This window comes from Aspergillus japonicus, assembly GCF_003184785.1.
Source record: "Aspergillus japonicus CBS 114.51 unplaced genomic scaffold BO86scaffold_2, whole genome shotgun sequence".
NCBI lineage: Eukaryota > Fungi > Ascomycota > Eurotiomycetes > Eurotiales > Aspergillaceae > Aspergillus > Aspergillus japonicus.
The window spans coordinates 64,896-83,322 of record NW_020291639.1 but is presented as its reverse complement, the minus strand read 5'-3'; the positions used below and the strand labels follow the sequence as shown (position 1 = coordinate 83,322).

At 55.2% G+C, this 18,427-nt stretch overlaps 8 protein-coding genes across 8 annotated transcripts; 4 read left to right on the top strand and 4 right to left on the bottom strand.

Moving 5' to 3' along the window:
• Positions 1–239: 239 nt before the first annotated feature.
• On the bottom strand, positions 240–2,055 carry BO86DRAFT_405728 (putative ferulic acid Esterase/Feruloyl esterase; the record flags this gene model as incomplete). The annotated part of the gene is made up of 4 exons (XM_025674117.1): positions 240–558; positions 621–1,573; positions 1,631–1,679; positions 1,739–2,055. 4 exons carry the CDS (start codon positions 2,053–2,055, stop codon positions 240–242), a joined length of 1,638 nt encoding a protein of 545 aa, XP_025532645.1.
• Positions 2,056–3,341: 1,286 nt separating this feature from the next.
• BO86DRAFT_384829 (uncharacterized protein) lies at positions 3,342–3,894 on the top strand. The gene has a single exon (XM_025670966.1). It carries the CDS (start codon positions 3,378–3,380, stop codon positions 3,672–3,674), a length of 297 nt encoding a protein of 98 aa, XP_025532644.1. The 5' UTR covers positions 3,342–3,377; the 3' UTR covers positions 3,675–3,894.
• A 531-nt stretch (positions 3,895–4,425) lies between these two features.
• BO86DRAFT_405726 (hydroxymethylglutaryl-CoA lyase) lies at positions 4,426–6,044 on the top strand. The gene is made up of 2 exons (XM_025674116.1): positions 4,426–5,046; positions 5,101–6,044. The coding sequence occupies exons 1-2, from the start codon at positions 4,610–4,612 to the stop codon at positions 5,699–5,701; spliced, it is 1,038 nt and encodes a 345-aa protein (XP_025532643.1). The 5' UTR covers positions 4,426–4,609; the 3' UTR covers positions 5,702–6,044.
• Positions 6,045–6,118: 74 nt separating this feature from the next.
• BO86DRAFT_428502 (putative MFS transporter) lies at positions 6,119–8,061 on the bottom strand (the record flags this gene model as incomplete). The annotated part of the gene is made up of 6 exons (XM_025675590.1): positions 6,119–6,853; positions 6,906–7,292; positions 7,357–7,555; positions 7,621–7,744; positions 7,794–7,850; positions 7,905–8,061. 6 exons carry the CDS (start codon positions 8,059–8,061, stop codon positions 6,185–6,187), a joined length of 1,593 nt encoding a protein of 530 aa, XP_025532642.1. The 3' UTR covers positions 6,119–6,184.
• Positions 8,062–8,640: 579 nt separating this feature from the next.
• BO86DRAFT_414831 (Clavaminate synthase-like protein) lies at positions 8,641–9,856 on the bottom strand (the record flags this gene model as incomplete). The annotated part of the gene is made up of 4 exons (XM_025674871.1): positions 8,641–8,770; positions 8,821–9,243; positions 9,313–9,516; positions 9,576–9,856. 4 exons carry the CDS (start codon positions 9,854–9,856, stop codon positions 8,641–8,643), a joined length of 1,038 nt encoding a protein of 345 aa, XP_025532641.1.
• Positions 9,857–10,329: 473 nt separating this feature from the next.
• On the top strand, positions 10,330–12,147 carry BO86DRAFT_301349 (CocE/NonD family hydrolase; the record flags this gene model as incomplete). Its single annotated transcript, XM_025667485.1, has 2 exons — positions 10,330–11,958; positions 12,010–12,147. The coding sequence occupies 2 exons, from the start codon at positions 10,330–10,332 to the stop codon at positions 12,145–12,147; spliced, it is 1,767 nt and encodes a 588-aa protein (XP_025532640.1).
• A 1,318-nt stretch (positions 12,148–13,465) lies between these two features.
• BO86DRAFT_428494 (asparaginase ahrA) lies at positions 13,466–14,657 on the top strand (the record flags this gene model as incomplete). Its single annotated transcript, XM_025675589.1, has 2 exons — positions 13,466–13,634; positions 13,686–14,657. 2 exons carry the CDS (start codon positions 13,466–13,468, stop codon positions 14,654–14,656), a joined length of 1,140 nt encoding a protein of 379 aa, XP_025532639.1.
• Positions 14,658–14,791: 134 nt separating this feature from the next.
• BO86DRAFT_428492 (uncharacterized protein) lies at positions 14,792–17,307 on the bottom strand (the record flags this gene model as incomplete). Its single annotated transcript, XM_025675588.1, has 4 exons — positions 16,581–17,307; positions 16,332–16,533; positions 15,852–16,265; positions 14,792–15,792 (listed from the first exon to the last, which is right to left on the bottom strand). Exons 1-4 carry the CDS (start codon positions 17,094–17,096, stop codon positions 14,792–14,794), a joined length of 2,133 nt encoding a protein of 710 aa, XP_025532638.1. The 5' UTR covers positions 17,097–17,307.
• Positions 17,308–18,427: the final 1,120 nt, after the last annotated feature.

Sequence of the window (18,427 nt, the reverse complement as noted above, 5' to 3'; positions counted from 1 at the left end):
GAACAAATGAGTTTGGAGAAGCTCCAAGCGGGCGCGTAAAGTTTCCTACGATTGCAAGACGGGATCTAACCGGACTGGGAAGAATAACCGCTTTTCAGGATAAGCTCGACCAGGGCTGGTTTTGCAGGGCACCGGACAAATTGGCAGATGATCAGCATTGAACAATAACCATATTGTCGATACAGCATCCTTCGATTCTGTGTAATTCTATATCACTCATGCCTCAAGCTTAAGCTCCTCTAGTACTGCGACCGGCACTCCCAGCTTTCCGCCTCATCTGCATCCCCCTTGCCCGTGTACACAGCTTTCTGCGGGTAGAAACACAATGGCCGCTGCCGATACACTGCGTCCTGGGTCGTGTCATTCTGCCAGGTCGTGGCGATCAACGGCTCGGGCGACGTGCCGTTCTCCACCCAGCTCATCAGGGCGAGCAGGATATCGTGCTGCGCATCCTGGTATTGAGGGACGCTGTGGAGACTCGACGAGAGCGTGGGAGCCTGGTTAGGGCCCGCAAAGTACCAGGGGGCATGCATGCTGTCCGGCGTGCCCGAGCAGTGTCTTCCGAACCAATTAGCACCGTAGGCTCGGGATCCGCGCATTCAGAAGAAGGGGTGACTTACTGCATCCCAGGAACATAGAAGAATCGGTAGAAGGAGTCCAGGTCAATCCCCTTGGGGACCATCTCCTCCGTGACCTTGTTGTAGTAGTAGAGACTGCTGTCCGTTGGGATGAGCCCATCCGCCATCCCGTGGTACATGAGCAACTTCCCGCCCTTCTGCTGAAAGGGCGAGATGTCGAAATCGTCCGCGGTCGCGTTGCCGGGGTCGAGTCGATCCGCAAGCTGGATAATACTGTAATCAAACTGGTCCTGCAGCCACTGCTTCCCCTTGCCGAGGAAGTACCGCACGTAATCAATTCCGAGCCCATTCGCGGTCCCGTTATTGACTAGCACGCTCCACTGCGCCTCGCTGCCCGGCAGCAGATGGGGAAAGACAAAGGTCTGGTTTACGTCGACGTAGTCGCTGTAGATGAGGCGCAGGGTCTGAAGCTGCGCCGGACTCAGACACGCGGTGGTGTTGGTGCCTTCGCAGAGGAGCGTCTCCAAGCGCAGATTGCACTGTTGCGGGGCGGACACAATCCCGTCGGACAGTCCGTCCTGGGGATCACACTGCTTGATAATCTCAGCCCCGATCACGCTGAACAGGCTCGCCGGGATTTGGGTGGCGGGGTCGGCGTTGTAGGTCCCGATCTTCACGGTCCAGGGCTGCAGGTGCGACGTCCACCACGCGGGAGAGCCGGCGATGACGCCGTCGAAGTCGTCGGGGTACAATTCTACGGACCGCAATCCCTGTCTTCCACCAGTTGAACAACCGCTGTAGTAGTTGTACTTCAGGGCATCGCCGTAGAACTGCTCCGTCAGTTCTTTGGCCAGGACCACCGACCCGTGCATGGCGCGGTAGCCCCAGTCGATCAGCCGTTCGGGCTCGTGGTACGCCCACCGGCCGTCTGAGGAGATGCTGTTGTGTCCTGTGTCGGTGGACATGGTAGCGAATCCGTACCGCGCGCCGACACCCTGCTTCAGTTAGCCCTTGTCGAGAGCGAGAGCTCTGAGGGTATAGACATGACCGACCATATCGACCCAGTTGATGCCGCCCGCAAATCCTCCATTGCCGACCGCCCTGTTTCCGATTTTTGTGAGTGAGCAACAACCCGAGGAATTGGTTTGCCTGAAACCTACAAGAATCTGTCATTCCACTCGGTAGGCAAGAAGAGTCCAAATGTATACGCTGAAGTGGCACTTGAGGTCACATTAATCTGCACGACACAGAGCTCGGGTAACTCGGTCGGCGACTGCGGATACGCGATGTCGCTGGCCGGGACCTCAAAGGTGTCGCCTTTGGCGATGTGGAACGCCTGCAAGACCGTGGCATTTTCGTGGCCAGCAGAGAATAGGTATTTCGAGACTGACTCGGGTGTGCAGGACAATTTGCTCTCAGCCAGACCGAATAACACGCTGGTCAGAGCCAGGTCGGAGAGATAACGAAAGGGGCCCATTGTGAGTATGCCGCCCGTGCTTTTGAGGAGGAATTCCAGCCCGTATGCGGGCTTGAAGAGCGCTGTTTATATTTCTCATGTCTCTGAATCCTTTGCGGACCCAGTGGAGAATCGAGGGTAGCGGCTTGCCCTCGTCCAGCAGTTCAGGAGTCTGACAAATGAGCATCCCCACTTTGACCCCGGATGGCCCTCTCCCTCTCTTCACAATGGTCGCATTTTGCGGGGATGTGGGGCCCAGACTGCTAAGCGTTGATATCGTGGTGAATAATTTAATGAATCTAAGCCGATTTGGAGAATCGCCGGTGGAGGTCGAAGCGTCAACTGCCGTCCTTAAATGCCTTCGGAAAATCGCATGACGTCAATCATCGGGATATGGCATTCGCAACCCCAGGTTTTACAATATTGTACATTGACACGAATCGCGGTACTCAGCTGCCTAGTCCACCTGGAATCATTGGGTGGGAACTTCTTGGATTAGCCTGGTTGTCGAAGGGAAGTAAACCATGGCTTGTGAAAGATTATAGACAGCATGGCCAGGGGCCTGGCCAATGTAGGGCTTCGCGGCTGATTTCAACCTGCGCGGCAGTTGATTGAAGCCGATTTCGGACCCTATCATATCAGCAGCGGGGCTGAGGGCTCGAGCAGCAGATTCTCCATTACATGATAACGGTGAAGAGCGATATCGGTGCGCGGTAGTAATGAACTGTGAGATCTTTATGAACTTGCATCCTACCAACACAGTTGTGGATGTACCGTCGCAGCCCGGACGGCTACAGGACTCTAGTTATCCAATCCGAGGTATCCTAACAACTTCCACAACAAGGCTCCCTGAATCTCAAGATCGATGTGTAATATAAAGTAACAAGCATGTTGATCCACATTTGGATTGGGCGGAAGAAAGCAAATGCCCGATCAAATGCGGCCTCGGAGTATTGACTAGGGTCTCGGACCGATAGGGGAGAGATCTCCCCGCCCTGTCGGGCCCGCAGCCCCAGATATTGCAGGGAACTATATCATGTTCGTGCCAGCCGATGCATCTGGTCATGAATTCGAATTTGATTTTATTTGGTTGTTCTGCTCTCTCACTCTGTTCATGTAGGAAAGGCACCCACCACGGCCCTACTGAGTCCGCACTCTGGACCAACACGATACGCCGACTAACCAATGAGCGAGAATCTCACCATCGTGCGAAGCAGGCAGTGGTCATGACCTGCCCGGCACTCAGTCCGTCTCACCTACAGCAAACACAAGCATATAGCTCAGAGAGCTGCAACGAGTGGTGGTCATGGGTATCACCCGCAATGCAGCGCCAGGCAGGAACAATGGACCAAGCCGGAGTCGCCCGGTCCATCTCCCCTAAATACGATCTCAACCTGCATTTCACCTCAGGTATATGCGCCACTGTGCTTTTGGCTCGAACAGAGATCTTGAAATCAATTATTGGCTCAAATGCGTGGCCAGAAGCCCCGTTGTCGGCGCACCGGGCTAGCCTCCAGGTTGAGCTGGTCCCAGAGTTGCTGGCGCGACTCCGTACGGAGATTGGCATCAACAAGATGCTGATCGCGTACGGAATTACCGAGACAACTTCGTCACTTCGGTCACTTCGGTCACATTTGTGACGGGCCTGGATGACACCGGAGCAGAGTCATCCCCATACCGCGGCCAAGGTGATTGACCCATCGCACGGGGCGCGCGGGCAGCACAGCGAGCTCTGCACCGGTGGGTTCAACTTGCAAAAGGGGTATTGACGTGACTACCGATAAGCCAAAACAAAGGAGGTCATGCGCCGAGACGCTGATGGTGTACTCTGCGGCGGTGCTGCATGACGCGGGGTATGCGGTCATCCCCGGTCGTATTAGGAATCTGATCATCCGAGGTATGTACAGTACATACAGTACACTGATCATGTTACTCTCGCGAGATCGAGGAGCAACTGATGGCGCATGCTATCAGTACGCCAGGAACGCTATGGGGAAGTGGCGGGGTACAACTCGGTCGACTGCAGGGAGTCGTAAGGCGCCCCAGCTGGAGTTTCAGGAGTAATACAACGGCAATCATGAGTGGGTGTCTCTATACAGTAAGCAGATTACTATACCTCCAGGTAGACTGGGGTTAACTGCGTCATTGAACTGGTGAATGCTCCGAACAGTCAGGCTGACTGCGACCGTGTAAATCCATTTCCTCGGTCAATCCTGTTGGTCCGAAACTGCTGCTTCAGATTGGACCGAGAGGTGTAGCTTACGCTTGGCACGGTATTCTCTCTGTATTAATTTATGATTAAATACCTTATCCCGCAAGGAGTCGGACGGAGTTGGAACTGGGAACGGAACTTGGAACGGAACTTGGAATGTGCCTCGGAGTCAGACAAACAGAGTCTTTATAAGGGCATGCGCCCTCCAAACCCTCACCCTCACCCTCACCCTCGGTCCTTCCTTCAACCTCGGTTCACACCTCTGGTGCATCCTATCTATATACCTTGCCAGCAACGGCCATGCATCAAATTCATCCAGCCTGAAGTCTCAACCACTTACGACTCGATGAAACTCCTCTCAAAATGCCACCCACCTCTCCCACCGTGAGAATTGTCGAGGTCGGGCCCCGTGATGGACTCCAGAATATCGCCACGCACATCCCCACCTCCACCAAGCTGGACCTAATCCAGCGACTGCACCACGCCGGATTGAAGAGCATAGAACTAACATCGGTGGTCTCGCCCCGGAAGATCCCCCAGTTGGCCGACTGTCGCGATCTCCTGCAGCATTCCTTGATTCGAAGCTTGGCGAGCGATCCGCACCTGCGACTGCCGGTCCTGGTCCCCAATCTCAGGGGATTCGAGATTGCGCATTCGCTGGACGTCAAAGAGGTCGCCGTGTTCATCAGCGCAACGGAGGGGTTCAGCCGCGCCAACATCAACTGTACGGTCGGGCAGGGGATCGAGAGAGCAAGGGAGGTCGCATCCCACGCCATCGCTGCGGGCTTGGCCGTGAGAGGGTAAGCGGCGCTTGCTGAGAATATTTCTTTCCAGCATGGCACTGACAGCTCCAGCTACGTATCCTGCATCTTCTCCGACCCCTTTGATGGGCTCACCTCCCCGGCGGCTGTACTCCGCTGCGTTGGAGCCCTGCTCGACGCAGGCTGCTACGAGGTCAGCCTGGGCGACACGCTGGGCGTCGGCTCGCCCGCAACGGTCCGCAGTCTGATCCGGTACCTGACAGACGCGGGTATTTCGGTCAGCCGTCTGGCCGGACATTTCCATGACACGTACGGTCGCGGAGTCGCCAATGTCTGGGAGGCGTATACGTGCGGCGTGCGCGTGTTCGACAGCAGTGTCGCGGGACTCGGGGGCTGTCCTTTCGCTCCGGGTGCCAAGGGGAATGTCGCGACGGAAGATGTCGCATACATGTTTCACAATGCCGGTATTGAGACGGGGATTGATCTTGCTAGTTTAGTGGACACGAGGGCCTGGATCTCAAAACAACTCGCAGACCTGGACTCGACCCATAATGCTATTGCTGCGGCTGGAAGGGTCAACGAGGTTGCACCTCGGACCAAGCCCCAGAGACTGCACAACCATCTCCGACATTACGATGGGCATTGGCCGTCAATGTGGATGGAATTCAACTGCATTGGAGCTGGATCGAACTGAGTCACGCTGAGCTGCGCATGAGATTATACGAAGTGAAGTCATCCTTCAATACCCAAGCATCAGTGAAACTTGTCTATGTCCATGCAGGTAGGAACGAACAGCGCGAGTCAAATGAGCTCTTCTCAGAAACATGCAGCCCAGCAATCATGGCGCCTACGGGATGTCGGAGTCCTGGTTTGAAGTACTGGTCAAGTGGGACACCCGCCCTACATAGCACTTATACCTCCCACACGCTGGCTTGTACGGTGACTTGCTCGGCTATAGCATGGCCAGTACTTATGTATATACTATTCAAGGGGAGCCACGGTGGTTTTCACGACTGGAGAATTGTACATACACCTCGCGATAGATGAGATAGAATCCATCTTCTTCATACTGAAGTGTATAACAAGCACGCATTATCGCTTCACTTACATGGCCGGGACTACTCTGCAACTACCTTCCTAACCATAACAAGGACAGTACCAAATCCAAGTCGCAACTCTAATCCTTAATGAACCGCCCGGTAAACTGCCGAATGCGCTTGCCCCAGATGAATACCGGCACGCCCAACAACCCCAATCCCCCCGTCAACCCCGCAAACGTCCCGAACGTCCCATCGTAGCCATTCCGCTCAATGAACGGTGCAACTCCATAGCTCGTTCCAAAGGAGATGATCCCCCGAAATGCACAGATAATCACCAGCAGAGGGCCGGCACGGGTCGGGTAGCTGTCCAGCAGATAGGTGATGGCCACGATGTTGGCCCCAACGAAGCAGAAGTAGTACGCGGCGACTGTCCACGCGTAGATGAACCAGTGATACTCATCCGGGTGGGCGGCGCCTTGACCGTAGAACACAGCGGTGAGCACCCCGACGATGATGGGGAGGATCAATGGGATGATGCGCGTCTCCGGCTCGTGGAGGCCTCCGTTGCGCTGGGCGAAGTACCGGATCAGCCAGTCCGAGCCGTGGCCCAGCAGTGGGAGGGCAATCAGCGCCACGATAATCTGTCCGCAGTTGACGTAGCTGGCGCTGCTGTCGGGCCAGTTGTATGGGGCTGCCGAGAGGATGGTGCTGTAGGTCGTGCCGATGGCGACGTTGACGCCGATGGTGAGGCCGTTGAGGAGAAGAGCCCAGAGGACGTTGGGGAAGAGCAAGAGCGAGAAGGTTTGCTATGCACTATTGTTAGAGCAGCTCACCATGTGTGAATGGATTGATCCTTACCCGGAAGACTTCCAAAACCTTTGGCCAGTCTGGACTGCCAACCCACAGTCGGAGATCGGACTTCCACGTTCGGGGTGCGTAAGTGTCGAAGTCCAGCGGTGGACGCTCGGTGCAGGTTTCTGTGGTTTGATTCCCCACTTTCGCATCCTCGGATGGCCCCTCGCCCTGGTAGGAGCTGGCCGACCGTTCATACTTGGTTTCAGGTAGGAAGCAGAAAGCCAGCACAAGAAGCACGCCGGCCAGAGCAGCGCCCAGCCCATACCACCACTGTGGCGTGATGGCCTCTGCGATGGGGGAGGCACACAACACCCACACAGAGGTGAGAGTCACCTGGATGGCCATCTGGCCCATCAGGGCCTTGCTCCGCTCGTGCAGAAAGAAGATCTCCTATCCGGCCCATTGTGCTCTCATGTCAGCAAAGTGCCCAGACTCGACGATGGTAGGATCTGACCTGCGTAATCATGGGAACTAGGGCTTCACTCTGCCCAGCTGCAAGGCCCACCACCATCCGCGAGGATAAGTGCCACTCGAAGTCTTTGGCCGTGGCACAGAGAACTGCTCCGATGACGAGAATGACAGTCGATCCTAGGAGGACGATCCGTCGACCCACGCCTATTGCCAGGGGCATGCCGATGAGATTGCCGATGCCCCTGTGCAGCATCCTGCGTTAGCGGTCGTCGTTATAATAGAGATGTAACGGTGCACTTGCATGAACAGGGTAGGATATGTCATCAGATGGGTGATATCATCGTATCCTTTGCCGACAGCGCTGTACTCGGGGATGTAGAACCCCAATAGACCGCCAAACCCAGACACAAGGGCCAGCCCTAGCGTTGAGACTAGAGGATATCAGCTGACAATCAACGGACCTGATGAGGCCGGACTCACAGATTGAGATCACCACTAGTATCACCATCTTCTGCCATCTTGGCATATTGAGAGGATCTATCCGGGTCAGCCCTCCCACGTCGCAGCATGGTGACAGTAGGGGATGACTACCTTGAGGATCCGCGGTGGGAGTGGGGATGTACACAATCGAGCCCTCGGTGAGCTTGACAGTTCCCGTCACCGCATCAGGCTTGTCGCCCATGTGGCCCTCTTCAATATCCTCGACGTGGCTGATGCACGATTTGTCGGTGGTCTTGGCTGCTGCCATGACGGCCGGTTGCTGAGAGGGTGGAATTGTAGACGGTGAGATGATAGTATGACTTTGAGCGTTAATGAGATGTCCCCTCCCCTCACTTTCTTCTGTCGTTATATACCATTTTTCCCGTGTGCAATGGTATAGACGGTAGCTTAGGCAACTCCAGACGACAGCTGGCTTGGCTCTGCGGGGAAGCTACCCCGGACTCGGGACCTCATCGATGTGCAGGAGCTCGGTAGTTCTGTATGCATCGTTTCGGGGGGCACCGAGGTTGGGACGACGAACCTTCGGGGGAACTTTGTTGCTCGCTTGTCAGCTCTCGTTCGAGAGCTCCAGCAAGGTTTCGGAGAGTTCATGAGCACGAAGGGGGCAATTTCCACAAGACATGCGCACGCATTCATCGATATCACCATGATCTCAAAATGTGGTCGTGAGCAGGTTTGAGGAGGGGACTCGAAGGATGTCGCATGCATACAGATGACACCCAGGGGCTACAAGTTGTTCGTTACTCGGACGTAGGTAATGTTCAACATAACTTCAATCACATTCTGGTATTGCGTAAATGTAATTTAAGACTTCGACCAATACGATCTAATATTTCTTGACACCAGCTAATTTCAGCACCTGCTCCGTGATAACCGGCTTCTCGAATGGCTCAGTGCGGTCTTTGGGGCACACCTGGCCATCTCGCATGGGCTTCTCGGCCGCTGGTCGGATGTTGCTATTACACTGTCAGTCTCCATATCAGGTTCAAAGCACATTGAAACCTACCAGTGTGGCCAGTGGGTGGTACCAACGAAATTCTCAAAGCAGAATTTCTTCAGCTCCAGCGCCCGCGGGGTGGCGAATCGCCGCGGCGTCATGCAGATGTACTGCACGTGTCGGATCTGGTCGCCTTCCGGCAGGCAGGCGTAGTGCATGGTGCGCGAATCCCAAAGAACAAAGTCCCCGGGCTCCATGTTGACCTTGATCATTTCGCAGCCGCGCTCCTTGAACCACTCGAGGTCGCGGTCGTGGAACAGAAACAGGTCCATATACTTCAGCTCCGGGGGAGGTGCATCCTCGTGGTCGTACTGGTCGCGCTTCTGCGCAAAGAACTCGTCGAAGAGCTTGGCGGAGCCCTTCATCAGCATGAGGCCTCCGTCCTTGGGGCCGTTCGGGGCAAAGTTGAGGAGGCCTTGGACGGCTTGCATTCTGCGGGGAGGTTAGTTTGCGGGGTGTGGGAGGGCGAATGTGCAAGAACTTGGAAGCAGGTGGACTGACCCTTTTCGGTCGGGGTTCTGGTCACAGTGCGGCCATGGGCTCCAGTTGAGATCCTTGCGGCGGGGTAAGGAGATGTTCATGCCGTCGAAGGAGCAGAGCAGCTCTTTCGTTTCCCACAGGTCCTCAAAGATCTTGACCACCGCCGGCTCGGTGCGGGCTTCCCATGCCATCTTTTCGTGGGTGGCGGCGTACGCATAGTACATCCTGTGCCAGGGCTGCTTAGGACGCATACTCATCTACACAAGACGGAGACAAAGACTTACCCTCCCTTGAAGCTGATCGGGAGATGATCGGTGGTCCAAGTGCTCTCGTCCTTCTCGTCAAATCCCAAGTCGAACTTTTTCAGCCACTCGATCTGCTTGTCACAGTAATACTTGGCCCGATCTGGACTGATAACGTTCTTTATCACGACACAGCCATTTTGGTGGAACTCATCGCGCCAGTCACCGTAGGTGCGGCCGGAGAAATCGACCAAGTCTTTGATGGTGAAGGATTCGTTGGTCTGAGCGGCCTTCTCTTGGATTTCGGTGATAGTGGTAGACATGGCTGACTTTCTGGTTGATTGTGCTCGGGAATGTGGACTTGGACTGAAGTTGCTGGTTTGGTGCTTGGAACGAGAAGACAAAAGATGAACACTTAAGTAAACGCGCCGAGACTCAGCATCTCGTATGCCCCGAGGCTCTCCGCGGACTTGGCACTGTCTCGGTGGTCTCGGGGCTGCCTCGGGGCACGTCTTGGGTGTATCCTCGGCGGGGGGGGGACATACAATGGCCGCCGAAGGTGCGGGCGCTTGACCCCCGAACATCCCTGACCTTGGCCCGAGCAACCTCGGAGGTCTATGCCAAGGAGGGAGGTAATGCGGGGATACGGGGATACCTACGATGGGGGATGATCCGCAACACCTCCCCCATCTTTCAACGTGATATATATACGAGACCATGATTGGCAAAGGTCATCGCTCCATCTACTCGTACGTCACTCCCACAAGAATAGCACAACCTGAACCGCTCGTTTACAATGCCTCCTCCCGTCCAATCCGCCTACAAACGCATCAAGCAGCCCCAAGATGGGGAGAATGGCTATATCAGCCCACAACCCGGCAAGACCGAGATCCTCCCTACCGGTTGGAACGGGTTCAACGCAAAGCCTTTGAAAAGCCCGATCCGGGTTGACCATGACGTCGAAATCGTGGTGCGCGATGGCTGTCGTTTGTATGCGGACATCTACCGTCCAGCCGACACCACGGAACCAGTCCCAGCCATCTTAAGCTGGTCGTTCTACGGCAAGAAATACAGTGCACTGGACATGCTGCCCATGTGCACGTGGAATTGCTGCGTGCCTCGATCAGACCTCAGTGGTCTCGAGAAGTTCGAGGGCCTTGATCCACAGACCTGGTGTCCGCGCGGCTATGCCATTGTCAGCGTCGACACGCGGGGAGCGGGCAACAGCGACGGCATGATCTGCGTGATGGGCTCCCAGGATGCGGAAGATGGGTACGATGTAGTCGAGGCCCTAGCCAAGATGGACTGGTGCAACGGTTCCATTGGCATGGCGGGCAATTCAGCTCTGGCTATCTCGCAATGGTTTATCGCGGCTCAGCAGCCCCCGTCTCTCAAAGCGATCGCCCCATGGGAAGGCTCCGGCGACATCTACCGTGAGCAGTTCTGCCGGGGCGGCTGGTTCTCCATGAGCAACTTCGACCTCATCACCGGTGCGATCGTGCGGGGGCACGAGAATTCTGGAATCGAGGATTTCGAGGAGATGTACCGGCGCTCCTCTACATCGAGTCCGTTCTGGGAGGACAAGCGGGCGGATCTGACCCGCGTTCAGTGTCCAGTCTACATCCGAGGCTCGGACGTGAGTTCCATCCACACGATGGGTTCCGTGCGCGCATGGCTCGAGCTGCCGCACGACCAGAAATGGATCCGATGGGGCAGCAAGCAAGAGTGGTACGAGCTGTACAGCTGCCCCGACTCTCTGGACGAGCTCTTCCAGTATTTCGAACGCTACCTCAAAGGCATCCCCAATGATTGGGAGAAGACGCCCAAAGTGCGATGGTCTGCCCTGCAGTTCGGCGACCGCGAGGCCATTGACGATATCGAGCTTCCGGATTTCCCCGTCCCATCCACCGAGTATCGCGAGTTTTTCCTGTCCGAAAACCGACTAAGCGCCGCCCCAGTGACGCAATACGAGAAGCTCTCGTATGACTCCGATCAGGTCAACAGCCTCCTCGCCTTCACCCATACCTTCGATCAGCCCGCTCGGTTGATCGGCCTTCCCAAAGCTATCCTGTATATGTCCTGCGAGGACCGCGACGATTTCACCGTGTTCGTTATTCTCCGCAAACTCGACCGCAATGGTAAGCCACTGATGCACCTCAACTTTCCCATCCACGCGACCCCGGTGCAGTCGATTGAGGAGATCCCGACCGAGGATCAAGCAAGCCTGAATCTGCACCTCGGATCGACAGGCATTCTTCGAGCTTCGCATCGCGCATTTGATCCAGCCAAGAGTATCCATCCGCAATTTCCGTTCCACCCCCATAACAAGCAGGACAAGGTTCCGCCGGGCGAGATTGTCAAGTTGGAGATCGGGATCTGGGCCATGGGGGTTGATTTCGATGAGGGAGAGTCAATCAGCATTCAGGTAGGTGATTCTGATTGCTCCAGTTGAAGGACAGAGCTAACATCGGAGCAGGTGTCGGGGCAATATCCCAGCATTGCCGAGTACAAGACGTGGTCGAAGCCTCGGCCGGAGGAGGAGTTAAATCGCGGCAAGCATTATGTGCATTGCGGGGGGGACTATCCCAGCTCGGTGATTCTGCCTTTTATTTGAGAGAACGAAAGGTCCTCGTTTGAGGAACAAGTAGAATGAGCAAGAGCAAGAGCATAGAGCATAGTGATCGCAATGGATTGGTTCGACCTGCTGGGTTGGATGATGAAACTGCTTGCAGAATGATGTAGACGCTTTGAGTGTTGGAGTGTTGGAGTGTTGGAGTTGCTGATCAGTAAAGTTGAACCTTTGGTTTGTTTGTTTGCTGGTTTTTTCATGTTTGCATGCTTGCATGTTTGTATGTTTGTATGTTTGTTCGGTGCCGCGCTGGCATCATGTGATTGATCATTGATTGTCTTTCTGCCTGAGGCCACAACCCCGCTTCCTCACTCTATCTCATCCGTGCAGTGGAAGACAACCCTAGAATGACTCTAAAAATACTGAAGAGAGCCTTAACTAAGTGTCTTAGGACATGCTTCATGTTGATTCTCAGTACTCACTATCCAAGTTGTAATCACCATCGATCACTACCGTGACGAGCGCTACGCCCGCGCGTTGACGAGTACAGTACCCTCTCGGCTTATGCCGGATCTCTCGATGATGCCCTTATCGGATTGAAGCTTCTTTCTATTTATGTTTTCAACAGTATTTACATCGGGCGTGACAGGTCTGCTTGAGTAAAATCACCCCGGAAAGTCTTTATCAAGCAGTGGCTGACCGTGCACTAAGGCAGCGGGTGCTCTGGACTATAATATATCTCTCCAGGAGAGCCAGTAGATTGAGCAGCTATGTCAAAGTGGGACGGAGAATGGAAGGATCCAAGGGTATAGAAACATGCAGATATGGAACAGTGAGATAGAGCTTGTTCCAGAGGCCTTGACAAATGCATGTCAGTAACCTTAACATCTTGATCCATTGAGGTGAACCAGGTGTATGGATTGGATCTCGATGTCGGACTGATAAGACCCTTAACTTATCAGCTTATCAGCTCCTTGCCCATCCGGCCTTCTCCGACTGTTTGGAGGCTTTGCACTGGCAGTACTGGCACTTCTCAAGGTCCCCACGCAACGGAATCCGACATCGGGTTCGGCTTCTCCAACTCCTCCAACTGCTCCAAAAAGCACCCAGCCAGCCCCACGCTGCGATAGTGAAGCTATTGGCCAACCCTATGGTTGATCTTAGATAACCGCCAAGCGAGACGGAACTGCCAAGCTGGATAGATTCAAGAAGGAAGCATGCACTTAGATAATTGCCAAGATAGACTCAAAAATGATAGCTGGCGATAATGCCAAGATGAACAGCAGAGGTAAGTATAAAATGCATGCAAGTCTCGCTGATAACCTGCTTTCTTCATCACGATCATCGATCTTCCACAAGAATCATGGCCATCAAGTCTGTTGTGCTCTCCGCGTTGGCGACCCTGGCGTCGGCTTCGCCTCTCCTCCATGCTCGTGACAGCAACAGCACGACATATGTCTTCACCAACTCCAATGGCTTGAACTTCACTCAGATGAACGCTTCCTTGCCCAATGTGACCATCTTTGCTACGGGTAAGCCACATTATCCTGCCTCATATCCTACGATAACTGACAACGCTGCAGGAGGAACCATCGCCGGCTCTGACTCGAGCTCGACCGCCACCACGGGATACACCTCTGGAGCTGTGGGTGTGTTGACCCTCATTGACGCCGTCCCGTCCATGCTCGACGTGGCCAACGTGGCTGGCGTGCAGGTCGCCAACGTCGGCAGCGAGGACATCACCTCCGACATCCTAATCTCCCTGTCGAAGGACATCACCCGGATGGTGTGCGACGACCCGACCATGGCGGGTGCGGTGATCACCCATGGCACCGACACACTAGAGGAGTCGGCCTTCTTCATGGACGCGACGGTCAACTGCGGGAAGCCCGTGGTCATCGTCGGAGCCATGCGTCCCTCGACGGCCATCTCGGCCGATGGGCCCTTCAACCTGCTCGAGGCCGTCACAGTGGCTGCCTCCCCCAAAGCCCGCGACCGCGGCGCCATGGTTGTCATGAACGACCGCATCGCCTCCGCGTACTACGTCACCAAGACCAATGCCAACACCATGGACACATTCAAGGCCATGGAGATGGGCTTCCTGGGCGAGATGATCTCCAACAACCCCTTCTTCTTCTACCCGCCCGTGACCCCCACCGGCAAGGTGCCCTTCGACATCGCCAACATCACTGAGATCCCCCGCGTGGATATTCTCTTCTCCTATGAGGATATGCACAACGATACGCTGTACAATGCCGTCGAGAGTGGTGCCAAGGGTATTGTGATTGCCGGTGCCGGAGCGGGAGGCGTCACCACCTCCTTCAACGCCGCCATCGAGGATGTCATCAACCGACTGGAGATCCCCGTGGTGCAGAGCATGCGCACGGTGAACGGCGAGGTCCCGCTGTCGGATGTCAGCAGCGACACCGCCACGCATATCGCCAGTGGGTACTTGAACCCCCAGAAGTCGCGCGTATTGTTGGGCCTCTTGCTGGCCGAGGGCAAGAACCTGACCGAAATTGCCAATGTGTTTGCCTTGGGCACGAACGCTTAGACTGGTGGGTGATTGATGATGATGAAATGGTCTCGCTGGAGGCGAGTTCAATGACTGTATATAATCTTATGATAAATAGACTTAAATTAATGCCTATGGTCACTACCTCAATGCTTGTTCAACCTCTGGCAGCAATTAATCCTCCTCCTCACTGGTATCGTCCCCACGCATTAAATCCGTATCAAGCTCCATCTCCCCGATATCGTCAGCTTCCTCCAGCGCATCAAAATCCAGCAAACAATCATCATCGTCTCGGAACGCGCTATGGAACGTGTCCGTCACCTCCGCGCTCGTGGCCAGAACCTTGACCTGACACGCCACCGACTTCTCGCGAGATACCCCCAACAGCATCTTCAGCAGGTGAAGCATGTCTCGCTCGTGCTCGTCCGTCTCATACCATCCGATTTCATCCATGATGACGATGACTTTGACTCCCTTCGGAAGTTTACGCACCAGCCAGGCGAGCAGCTTGCACAGCCCATCGGTGCTGAGGTTCCGTGGGTCGCGGAGGTAGGTTTCGCTTTCTTGCAGGGTGTCCTGGTTGAAAGTATGCTGTCGCAGCAGCTGGGCGAGAAAAGCTTTGGTCACGCCTCTTCCAAGTGCGGTGTTGCTGTGGTGATCGGCTTCGTGAAGAGAGCAGAACCAGGTTAAGCGCAGGTGTCCTGGTTGACTTTCCAGCGCTGCGTAAATCAACGCGGAAAGGAGAGAGACAGCGGAGACCTCGCAGCCCTCGGACTCGGCGTCTCCCTCGATGAGAAGCTCGCGAGATGCGGGGTATGTCAGCCATCGTCGAAATTCACCTGCTGTAAGAGCTGACTCTGCGCGTCGTCGTGAGGCGGGTGCAATGCGCGCGCGATGAGACAGGATGTAGGCCACGTCTTGGGCTTCGGAGGCGGTCACATCGAGCATAGCCAGGAGGTCGGCCACGGTAACTGCTGGAGGGGATGGTTCAGGAGTGGCTCGTGCAGAAGGAGCCATGGACTGCGGGACTGGAAACCAGGTGCCTGGGGAAAATTGGGGCAATGCGAGGAAGTTGGGATAGGAGGGCACTTGGGTGGTTGGCGGCATCCACGGCGAACAGGCAACAGGTTGTGCCAGAGGCTGGGGACTTGGGGTGTTGCGCTTCCTCAATTCATCTGGAGATATCTAGGTTAACGGTACTGTACTCGTAGCACTGTTGACAGAATAAGCCTACCCCAAAGGTGCTCGAGGAGATGGTTGGTCTCGTCCGACTGTCTTCTTGCCATCTCTTCTCTCCGTCTCTCCCGCTCCTCCCTCTTCCTCTCTCTTTCCTCCCATTGCTTCTCGCGTTGCTCTGCCACCTGAAACAACCCGTTCAAATGGTTGAGCATCCGGGTCATCTGCTGGTCTGCCAGGCGCTGGCGGTCTTTCTTGGCCTCGTCCAACTTGTCCGAATTAGCGAGGGTGACCGCTGCCGTGACCTCCTTTCCCCGGATCAAATCCTCCAGCGCCACGCGCGTGCTGTGCATCTCTGCTTTACGCGCCTGACTTGCCAGCTTGGAGCTGTGCTTCTGGATCACATCAATGCTGCCCAGGAGCTTGTCCTGGTACTCACTGCCCTGCGCCAGACTGCGCCAGGTACGCGAGACTAAAGATATGTGGAGGTTAGTGATCGGGTGGTCTAGTCAACCTGGATAACTATAGAAACTCATACACTCGTGGCTTAAGAAGAACGCGATTGCATTCTCGATCGCCTGGAATATTGCGACCACCAAGACGATCGACGTCTTCCGGATCTTTCTGTCTCTAGGAAACGTCGCCATGAAGAACTCGATACTCTCAAAGTCGTCTTCCAACGCCTCAGGCTCGAACGCCGTAGTCACCTTCTCGCGCACTTTAGAAGCCAATGCTGCTGCCTGTCTGCAATCAGTGTCTGAACCAACCAGAAGACGGGGCTACTTACATCCAGCAGGATGTCGATGGTGGCAATGAACGGGGAGATGTATTCCACTTGAGCGAGCAGCTTGCTCACCATCTTCGCTTGCTCCGTGTGGTCCGCCGCTTTGCGATAGGCCTTCTTGAACAACCCTTTCGCGGTGGTCCGCTTCGGCACCTCATAATGGCTCTGCGCCTTGTCGAGTTGGCTTCGCACTCCCTCCCAGTCGGATTGGCTGCGAATACTACACCCTTTGGTGATCAAGGACCCAGCCTCGGGTTGCTTCTTCTTCAACTCGACCATACAGTCCGGAAAAATGTCCGACCAGAATCTCATCGCGTCGACTTGCGGGAGAGCCGGTCGCGGCGGGATAATGTCGTCCTCGATCGGACTAGTGGAAATGGCGGTTGGGGAGACATACTGTCCCTCGTTACAGTCATACCTGATGCCGGGATGGTCGAAGACCGGGTTGATTTGGGGTAGGTGGTGGTCGATGAAGTCCACCGAGGCGGTTCGGGTTGGGGTTTGACCTGGTGCACCCATGGCTAGACCCCCAAGAACTCGTCGCTGGATTGCGCTCTCTAGCAAGGGTCTCGTTTCTCGGCTTTCGAGTGGTAATTATGGTGACAATTATGTAAGACTCCTGAGGGGCAGATTGGAATGTGCTTGAAATTAAGTTGCGGCGGGAGGGAGTGGGAGGCTCGCAGCGGGGGATATCTCTAGCCCCCAGCCTTCGTTACAAGCAGCTGTCAATACGGGCTACTGACCGATGTACGAATCTAACCTTGACTATCAGGCTATTCTAGACAAAATGCGGGCGGGGATGATGTTCCCAAAGCAAAAGGAGCTCGCTTTTGAGGCGTCGATGCCAGGTGACTGCAGATACAGCCCCGCGGACATGCAGGATCAGAGGATGCGAAATCAATACGGGCTTGAGGGGCTCGGGTGGCAGCGTGGGACACAGTGATTGGCGTGAAGATCATCCCAAGATGTGTGAATGGCGTGCAATTTGGCCAACCTGCATTAGCGTGTCTGGCAAGTTGAGTGCAGTGCATCCCAGCCTTGCCCTAGTTGGCCCCGCCTCTTCCCATTCACTGCACTACCGAAAGAACCCCTCTGCACCGACAGAATCACACTGACCGGTAGGCAGTTGGGATGAGATGTCAGAGAAATGATTTAAAATCGACTCGGACTGTTGCTGTTCCGCTGATAGTTCGCTTTTTTGAAAACGTGGTTGTCATCTGGACATGTGGACAGGTGAGTATTGGTGGATGCGGCTGTGAGGAATAGCCTCGTAAGCACTAGAGGCCAAACGATAAGCAAAAAGATGAAAGATGGGGGCGATTGCGCTCAGTCCGCTTGCACGCTAACCCTCATCTTATCTCTGCACTGCGTCTTCAATTTAAACCACCCATGCTCCCATCCAGCCGCAACCACTGGTTCTTGCAAATTATTTTTGCCAGCATCCCACACACTAACAGCAGACTGAGACGGCCTTGTCAGCCGCTCCAGTTGCATCATGGCGGTCGTCGAAAGCCCAAACGGAGTGGATCTGCTACCGCGCAGTGCAAGTCCCTCTCCAGCACTCGACTCAACTGATGGCAGTGGAGGCAGCCATACAGCGACTAGCGATGTGTCTTCCGGGAGCTCGAATGTGTCGCCACATGGAGAACCTTGTATAGACACCTCGCAGGCAGCACCAGCGAAGCACGAAGGAGAACCCACAATCCAGGTTGCCGACCTGCACAAGCAGATTCAAATGATCCAAGAGCAGTTGGAGAACGAGCGGGCGCAACGGAAGATGATGGCGGAGCGAGCGATGGGACCAAGTAGTGGGATGGGTGGTGCTTCGTGGAGTCGACCTTGGCTGTACG

Coding starts and splice junctions, on each gene's coding strand:
- BO86DRAFT_384829 (XM_025670966.1), top strand. CDS start 3,378: ATGGACCAAGCCGGAGTCGCCCGGTCCATCTCCCCTAAATACGATCTC.
- BO86DRAFT_405726 (XM_025674116.1), top strand. CDS start 4,610: ATGCCACCCACCTCTCCCACCGTGAGAATTGTCGAGGTCGGGCCCCGT. Junction 5,047..5,100: donor GCGGGCTTGGCCGTGAGAGG/GTAAGCGGCGCT, acceptor TGACAGCTCCAG/CTACGTATCCTGCATCTTCT.